General features: G+C 52.1%; 1 protein-coding gene across 1 annotated transcript; it reads left to right on the top strand.

Moving 5' to 3' along the window:
- The first annotated feature begins 89 nt into the window (after nucleotides 1–89).
- On the top strand, nucleotides 90–8303 carry LOC144734658 (acylphosphatase-1-like). Its single transcript, XM_078616943.1, has 4 exons — nucleotides 90–1135; nucleotides 3072–3088; nucleotides 3942–4051; nucleotides 4694–8303. Exons 1-4 carry the CDS (start codon nucleotides 1075–1077, stop codon nucleotides 4806–4808), a joined length of 303 nt encoding a protein of 100 aa, XP_078473069.1. The 5' UTR covers nucleotides 90–1074; the 3' UTR covers nucleotides 4809–8303.
- Nucleotides 8304–8492: the final 189 nt, after the last annotated feature.

Here is an 8492-nt window from a genome sequence, read left to right as displayed (position 1 = left end):
GGCTACGCGCGGCCATCTTAGTACAGGACGGGCGGGGGAGTCGGCCACGCGCGGCCATCTTAGTACAGGGAGGGCGGGGGGGGGGCACGCGCGGCCATCTTAGTACAGGGCGGCCCTCAGCAACACCACAAACCGAGCGCCTTTGGGAAGTTGAACAAATTAAATTTTATTTAGTGATTTTGGTGCAAACGCGACAAATAATAAAAACGAAATGCAACGAGTTCGTCAAAAATCGCTGTTGCCTTAAAAGTAACATATAATCGGTCATATTACAAATAAGTGTTTTTTTTTACGTAAAAAATATTTTTTACGTATTATGAAGGAGTATTGCATATTGTACATGTTTTATTTTAAAGGCGGTGTCTTAAAAAAAAAACAATACTCGAGTCTGCAGAAAGGACATTCCACTCACAACGCCGGCGCCTTCCCTACCCAAGATGGCCGCAGCCGCCGCTGCGCCGAACGAAATTTGTCATTAATTCTAGATTTGAAGCTTTCGTGACTGCAAGGATTCAAAAACTCTTTGGTTCGTTCGGTAAAGTCACGTAGGGAAAAAAATTATAATAAAATTATTTATTTTCATTTATTATTATTTTATTATATTTTTTTAACCTACGTGACTTTACCGAAAGAACCTAAGAGTATGAAAATTGTCATGGCGGGGGGGGGGGTTCTTGATCACTATGGCGATGATGGTGGCGGTGGTTGTGATGGTGATGGGAGGAGGAGCAGGAATTGTCGCCTCTTGGTTGATCCCTGACCCCGGAATATAAAACAACAACAAGCTACTGCTACTGCTGCAGTTGTCGCTGTTGCCCCGGGTTGCGGCGTTTGTGCCACTTTGAATGGCGCGGGGATTGCAGCGCCTGGTCAGCTTAATGGGTTTCATCGCTTAAATTGATTATCTGGACTCGGTCACAACCCCACACTTTCGTGCTGCCCTCTGCTGTATCAGTCCCATTACAGCCCTCATCCCACTGCTGCCCTCATCCCACTGCTGCCCTCATCCCAGCGCTACCCTCGACTCAGCGCTGCCCTCACCGGGAGTAAGAAGAAGAAGAAGAGGCGGGTGCCATGGCGGCGCACGCGGCCCCACTGGCGTCGATGGACTTCGAGGTGTTCGGCAAGGTGCAAGGTGGGGTGGGGGGGGGACGTCGCTCCGGGTGTCTGGGACTTGCCGGGGAGTTGCGGAGCTGCGGGGTGGCTCAGAGGGGTTGAGGCTGGGCTCGACTCCGGGCCTCAGCCGCCCACGATTGGGCCTCTCCACTCTGGCGAGGCGATGGACTGAGCGGTGCACGGCGGTCAATTACAGATCCGGCGTCACGGGGGAGCTGCAACTTCACCTCGTGCGGATGAAGGGGCAATTGCAGGGGGGGGGGAATTGCAGTGGGGGGCAATTGCAGGGGGGGCGGGGGGGGGAATTGCAGTGGGGGGCAATTGCAGGGGGGGTGGGGGCGCTTCAGAATTAGTTCTGTGATGCCAACTTCCAGAGGTTACATGTCTTGTTCTTTTATTCGTATGGCCATTGTTGATGTAGAACAACGACACATTTACGTTGAGGTGTTTGATGAGCCAGATACTTTGCGGTGCTTGCGTCGCGGGTGTGTTGCTGTGAAAACGTCTCTTCTGTATTTGTGATTCGGGGCACTGAGTCGTTTTTTTAATTTAATGTCCAGAGCTCTGGATGGAAATTTGTCGCATGAAATGCCGATAGCGGAACGTCTATATAATTTGGATTCGGAAGAAAAAAAGACGATGAAAAATAAAACTAGGGTTTACCCTTTCCTGCAATAAAACATGAGGTGGTAAGATGTTCAAACACCAAATAGATACATTTTGCAAAGCATCAAAGCCTGCATTAACCTCACATACTAGTGGCAATACATGTGTAGCGCCATTGACAGGCTGTATGAAGGAACTTGCCTGTAGTAGCGTACACGTGTCAGCAGGGGGTGGTATGCAGGCCAAGTGGGATGGACAGGGCCTTTGGACCACTCGCATTCCCAGACCCAAAGAGTGGGATTGGGGGATATTCCAGGGCCCCCTAGAACGTTCCAGAAGGGAGGCGTGGCTAGGGGCGGAGAGACCCTGGAGTGGGTATAAAATCCGGACCCTTGAACGGGTTCGGCAGTCATCGTTAAGCCGAAGACTTGAAGAGCCAGCTTAGAATAGCACCCTGGAACCCCCCAGGACCCGCCGTCCTTCTAAGGGCCGAGACTGAGTGGGCCAGTGGTTGGACCCTGGGAACATTCGGAGGCCCAACGTCCTTCTAAGGGCCGACACTGAGTGGGCCAGTGGCCGGGACCCAAGGACCTTGGCTGGGTCAGGTCAGATAGCCTCCCCTAGACCCCCCTAGACGGAGGGCTGAGATAGAGAGTGGTTGCAGTAATAGAGGTCACGATAGCCGGAGGCTGTACCTCCCCAGGTATCGGGTGGAAGGGGCCGTTACCCCTTTTGTATTAGGGACCCTGTGTTAAATAAACGTGTTGCCTCTGAAGAACCGTCTCTTCTCGTCTTGGACCCACGACACATGCAAACAAATATGCTCTTAATAATGCATGCATCGTCTATCTCCCCGTGGTCACGTGGATTTGTCTCCGAGACGTCCGGTTTTTCCCTCCACATTTCGAATCGACGTGTGTTTAGAGCATTTGGCTGCTATACATTTCCACGTGATAAGCCGCTTTGTTGAGCTGTCATTTGTGGCCAGGTCGCTTCTGAAGAAGGACTACGTAGCTCAGTGGAACTTACCTATCGTTAGTTAATAGTTCAAAGGTATCCGAGACGAGCATTGCAGTGATACCCAGAGGGTGGTAACAAGGAGAAAGTCTAAAGTCGGATGGCATTTGTGACAAGACTGCTATAGCGGCCTTTGGAGTATGGCTGTTAACTTCACAAAGGCTGTGGAATCTGTCGGAAGGAAGCAAGCGGTGGCAGGGTGTGGTGGCATTATTGGCAATGGCCTCTTTCATTTGGCCGAGCTACTAAAACCAGTTTTGTTTGAGCAGTGTAAACCCAACCCTGTACTAACTGACTCTGACCCATGCCTCCTCTGCTGCTTTGTTTTGCAGGTGTCTTTTTTAGAAAGGTAAGCAATTTTCACGTCACTCACTCTTTGCATTTAGCCCCCTTGGTTTATTTTAATCCGTAAGATCTATTCAAGCAATTATACATTTGCTGCCTGTTTGAACTTCTACGTTGAATGACACATGCCTCTGAGGCAAAGGGTTGGTGGAACACAGATTTGTGAAATGCCCAAACCCAGTAGAGTCTGAGGTGGCCAACGAGATGGCAGTACTGTAAGTGGGTGATTGATCCCATCTGTGCAGACCTTTGAATGTACGTTGTGGGGTTTTGTCCGGGTACTCAAGTTTCTTCCCGTCTGTCAAACACTGCTCTAAAAGGCCAGAAGTTAGAGTGCTGTCTGCAAGTGCTGCCTGGCACAAACGCAAGGCACTCGACAGAAAGGAGGGTAGGACCCCTGAAGGAGGAGGTTAGGGTCTCCGATGTCCTTATACCCCCACCATGTCATGTCCCTGTTTCCCTATGCCCCCCCCCCCCCCATGTTCCTCTTGTCCCCATGTCTCTGTGTTCTCATGTCCCTGTGTCTCCATGTCTCTGTGTTCTCATGTCCCTGTGTCCCCATGTCCCCCTGTGTCCCCATGTCCCCCCGTGTCCTCACATCCGTGTCCCCATGTCCCTACATCCCCCCGTGTCTTCATGTCTCTGTTTCCCCATGTCCCCCCGTGTCTTCATGTCTCTGTGTTCCCATGTCGCCCTGTCCTCACGTCCCTGTTTCCCCATGTCCCCCCGTGTCCTCACATCCCTGTGTTCCCATGTCCTCATACCTCTGTGTCCACATCCCCATGTCCTCATGTCCCCATATCCTTCTGTCCCTGCCGTACCCCACCCCCCCCCCCCCCCGTGTGCCCGTGGAGCAGCACACGCGGCAGGAGGCGATGCGGCTCGGCCTGGTGGGCTGGGTGCGCAACACTGAGCGGCACACGGTGGAGGGGCGTGCGCAGGGCCCGCCAGACCGCACAGAGCAGCTGTAGGTGGCTGCCCTACTCCCACAGCAGCAGCAGTAACAGCACAAGTATCAGCAGGAAAAATCCCACCGTGTATCGCTGGTAGCGAATTCCTGTAATCCAACACCGTGGAGGTGTGGGTTGATGGATCACACACACTCATTCGTGAAACTCTCAAAATCCGCTGAGCTGCAAGGTCGCCCTCTCCTGGCTTGCCAGGGTATGATGGCAGTACAGCAAGTAGGACCAGCGTTGGGTCAATGTCGGTCCAACGGTTCCAACCGCATTCCAACGTTGGCCCGACAATGCCCTGCATTCCCACCCAACTTCACCAACCCGCACTTGACCGGCGTGGTGAAGTATGGTCAAATATCCCTCGTTTGCCGTACGGCGTTAGGGGGGGGGGGCCCTCATTGTCCAGCAGTGGATTGACAAAACAGACCATACAAGTTTGCGTGTCCTAACATGCGACGTTGCACAACATTCGAAGACCGCGACAAAGTTATGCGTATACTCATTGGTTCTTTTGGTAAAGTCACGTATGTAGAAATAAAATAAAAATAACATTCAAATAGATCACGACGTTTCGAACGCAACACAAGCGTGGGGAGAGTTGCACCGTGAACCCCCGTCTCTTGCGATGACCTCTGCTTGTCTGCCCGCAGGAAGGTGTGGCTGAGCACAAAGGGCAGCCCCAAAAGCCGCATCACCCGTGCCGAATTCTCGTCGGAGCGAACCGTGGAGAAGGCAGAGTACAGCGACTTCCGCGTCGTCAAATAGACGCTGCGAGGGGCCGGATCTCCACTCCCCTCTCTACCCACAGGGTCTTTATAACCCTGGCTAACAGCATGCATCGTTTTGTCATTGCGACTTAATCAGGTTAGGGACTGCGGTGCCGGCTTTAGCCCTAACCCAGCCAACGTGAGGCTAAACCAGGTTAGGGCAGTGGTTCGAGCCTGGTCATTAACTCAACCCCTAACTCAGCCCAACGTGAGGCTAAACCAGGTGAACGCTGTGGGTTCAGCTGTAGCCCAGATATCAAACCTCAACCCAGCCCAGTATGCAGTTAAACTGGGTGAGGGTTGTGGTTCTTAGCCAGGCCTGACGAGAGGTGGAGAAAGGGGTTACCGGGGTATCGGGGGTACTGGGGGCCCTCCCCAGGACAAGATTGTTTAATTTATTTGTATTTACATGATGTGGGCCCCTAGCAAAGGTGATGTACTGGGGCCCCTGGTTCTGGCTCTGACTCTTTCACTCTAAGCCTAGCCCAGCCCAACAAGGAAGCAAAAAGACGAAGGTTAAGGCTGTGGATCTATCCATGACCATGACTCTAACCCGCACACAGTCAAATAGCAAGGCTAAATCTCAATTAGGTTAGGGCTATGGTTTTAGCTCTGGCCATGCCCCTTAAGCCTCGCCCCAAGTAAGGCTAAACCACACAGTTACTGGCTCCTGAATTAATATCTATACCTAGACATCATGCATCTTCTTCCTCACGATAACTTGTACAATTTTATAACCACACTCAGCCCTGACCGCTAGTTGTACAATTAATGCTTGGACGCGCCTGGTTTGTTTTAACAAAAAAAGGTGACAGAAAGGCAGACATACCATACACACCGGGATTGTACAATGTTTTCAGCATGCGTTTTGTTTAGCAGCAGCAGCAGCAGCAAAGTCGTGCATAGCTGTCGGCTTAAAATACGTTTATGTTCATTTGCTGTGGGCTGGGTCTCCCAAGGTTTGGGCAACCCTTTTACTCAAGGTGGCCAGTATTCTCTGGTGTAAGTCTGTAATAGCAACGCAACTCTTAGCTTCACTCAACGTGGCCAGTATTCGCTGGTGTAAGTCTGTAATAGCAACGCAACTCTTAGCTTCACTCAACGTGGCCAGTATTCGCTGGTGTAAGTCCATCAATCATTTCCTGTCATCAATTTCGCTTTCACCGAATTCACGCATCACAGATGTTCCCATTGCTTCCTCTCCTCTATTTAATTCACCTCATCTCGCCCATTACATTCACACGCTGTACCGCTGTTAATTCTTTGTAAAGCGCCTTGGTTAAGGCGCTGTATACATTCCGTTAAGATACGATAGCAACACGACTTTTAGCTACAGTTCGGTTCGTATTTGATCATCGTTACGAGAGTTGTGATCTCTACTATCCCGATAACGCATAAATGGGAATGAATGCGCACAGCTATAAAAGCAAACAGGCTCAGACTTTCCTTCAGCTGGTAAAGCTAATTGAGCTTAACAGCTGTTAAGGACGACCACAACCCAACGGTTTCGGTTATGGCGACAGTTACAGGAAATTGCACTTGCATAGTTAAATATAGAGACAGAGTTACATGGAGAGCCATAGTTACGTAGAGATCCAGAGATCCACAGAGCTACATAGAGATCCACAGAGTTACATAGAGAGCCATATAACTACATAGAGAGCCATGGAGCTGCATGGAGAGCCATAGAGTAACACAGATTCAGTGACACAGAGATTCATAGAGTTACAAAGACACTCGTAGAGTTACACACAGACTTATTTCAGCTGGTAAGGCCCATGGAGCTCAATAGTTGTGTTACAAAGGCGACCACAGGCCAAGGCCATCTTTGTTAGTGAGCAAAGACAACTTTAAAATGTGCCCCGAGTGTGCGTGGCCTGACTTTATTTATTATTTATTCATTCCCTCTCGGTGGCTCTTAACAATTTTGCTTTCAATGCCTCGTCATATATTCCCAGGGCCATTGTCTCCAACGCAAGAAATGGTGCGCTGCTAAAAAAAAACCACCGTGAACTCCGGCTAGTGGGCGGCCTAGCCACTCGGTCTGCGTCCTCGTTCCGTAGCGGCCGGCCCAGCTGGGCCCGGAGGAAGAGCAATCGGCTCGCGAGCGAAAGGGCGATCCCAAGGGGGATCGGCAACCAACAATAACGAGAAGCAGACATTTTCTTTTTTTGGTTCGGATTCGGTAGAGAGCTCGATATTTCAAGAGCCGCAATGCACGTGAACACACGGGGCACATGCGCTACGTCACGAGGGAGCCCCGTAAGAGAGCCGCAGGTTGCAGACCCCCTGAGCTACAGTCGCTCGCAATCGAAACGTCGCAAATTCTTCCCCCAATGGTTATCGACTCGGCCCATCATCCTGTTCCGGGGACGTCCCATAAAGCGAGTACCCCGATTCCGCTGGAGATTAACACATCCAGCGTCGCCGGGTGTTGACGGCGCGGCTCTGTTCTCGCGCGAGAGCCACCCCCCCCCCCCCCCAGTGGCAGCTGCCCCTGTGCGGCACGAGGTGACTCGCTCACTAGCCTGCGACTTGGCAGGAGTCTGCCAATCGGGGAGGGGGGGGGCGATTGTTTTCCGTTCCGTGTTGTGTGATCTCGTTTGAGTTATATTGATAATGCCGTCATGTTGGCTCGGGACCTCCATTTCTCCAGATGCCCCTCCCCCCTCATCCCTGTTGTCAACAATTAAAAACTTTGCCCAGGCATCTTATGCACGTTGAACTTCTTTCGCACCGCACGGAGCCAACCGTGCTAATCGTCGGGGGTGCGGGGCATAGATCGTACGGAGTGTTATTAGATTCACGAAGTTCGTACAAAGATCCCCCCGTGTAGACTTTGCTTAGCAGACTGTCGGGGCAAGTGCCATTAGCGGGCGCCCGTGAAAGCCGGCGACGGCACACGAGGGGGGGGGCTTGGTGCGGCCAAAACCACACGTGGCCAACGCCACGTCAAGTTGGTGTCGAAGGCTCGCTGCTGGCTGGAGGTCACGGGATAGACCCCCAGGTACCATGGGCTGACCGAGACGACTGGCAGATGCACCGCCTGTGCTCCCCACTCTGCCAACGTTCTCCAGTGTCTTTTATCCGCCCGGCGCTCCGCTTGTTGTGAGCGTCGTTCCCCTCTGCCCTGTATGTCGAGCTTATCTCGCACCCTGCTAATCGTAGTTGCGGGGGGGGGAAGGATTGTCCTCCGTTGTTGTTGGAGGGCGACTGCCTCCCAACTGCCCAGTAGCGTTCCAGGTCGTTTCTCTCGAGAGGCGCTCTGTCTCCCTTCCTCCGGACGCGGGCTTGCTTGTTTAAAGGCAGTGCTGATGGGTTCCTTCCCCCCGTGAGATACTCGGCAACTCTGGGCGAAAGCCGAAGTAGATTTTTGAGTGAGAGCGTGGATCTGGGGCTCGGGGGCGGGGGGGTGACCGCCAACATCGCTGCGTGAATCAATGGACTCGTCTGTGAATTAATTGATGAATAAACGGATGAATTGCTGAATTAATCCTTGATGAATCGAATGAATCATGAACGACTCAAATGCTGGCGAAACGCTCCGATGCCGCCCTCTGCTGGGAGCGCTCGGACTGCGTGAGCCTCGGGTTCAGTTCTAGGTCAGGGACCATGATGCAGCAGCACCACCATCCATGCATCATCATCCAACCATCATCATCACTATCCATCACCATGCATC

This window comes from Lampetra planeri, chromosome 52, assembly GCF_965212315.1.
Source record: "Lampetra planeri chromosome 52, kcLamPlan1.2.h2, whole genome shotgun sequence".
Lineage (NCBI taxonomy): Eukaryota > Metazoa > Chordata > Hyperoartia > Petromyzontiformes > Petromyzontidae > Lampetra > Lampetra planeri.
Note: the sequence above shows the minus strand (reverse complement) of the source record. Positions and strands in the feature narration are given on the sequence as shown.

Coding starts and splice junctions, on each gene's coding strand:
- LOC144734658 (XM_078616943.1), top strand. CDS start 1,075: ATGGCGGCGCACGCGGCCCCACTGGCGTCGATGGACTTCGAGGTGTTC. Junction 4,052..4,693: donor CCAGACCGCACAGAGCAGCT/GTAGGTGGCTGC, acceptor GTCTGCCCGCAG/GAAGGTGTGGCTGAGCACAA.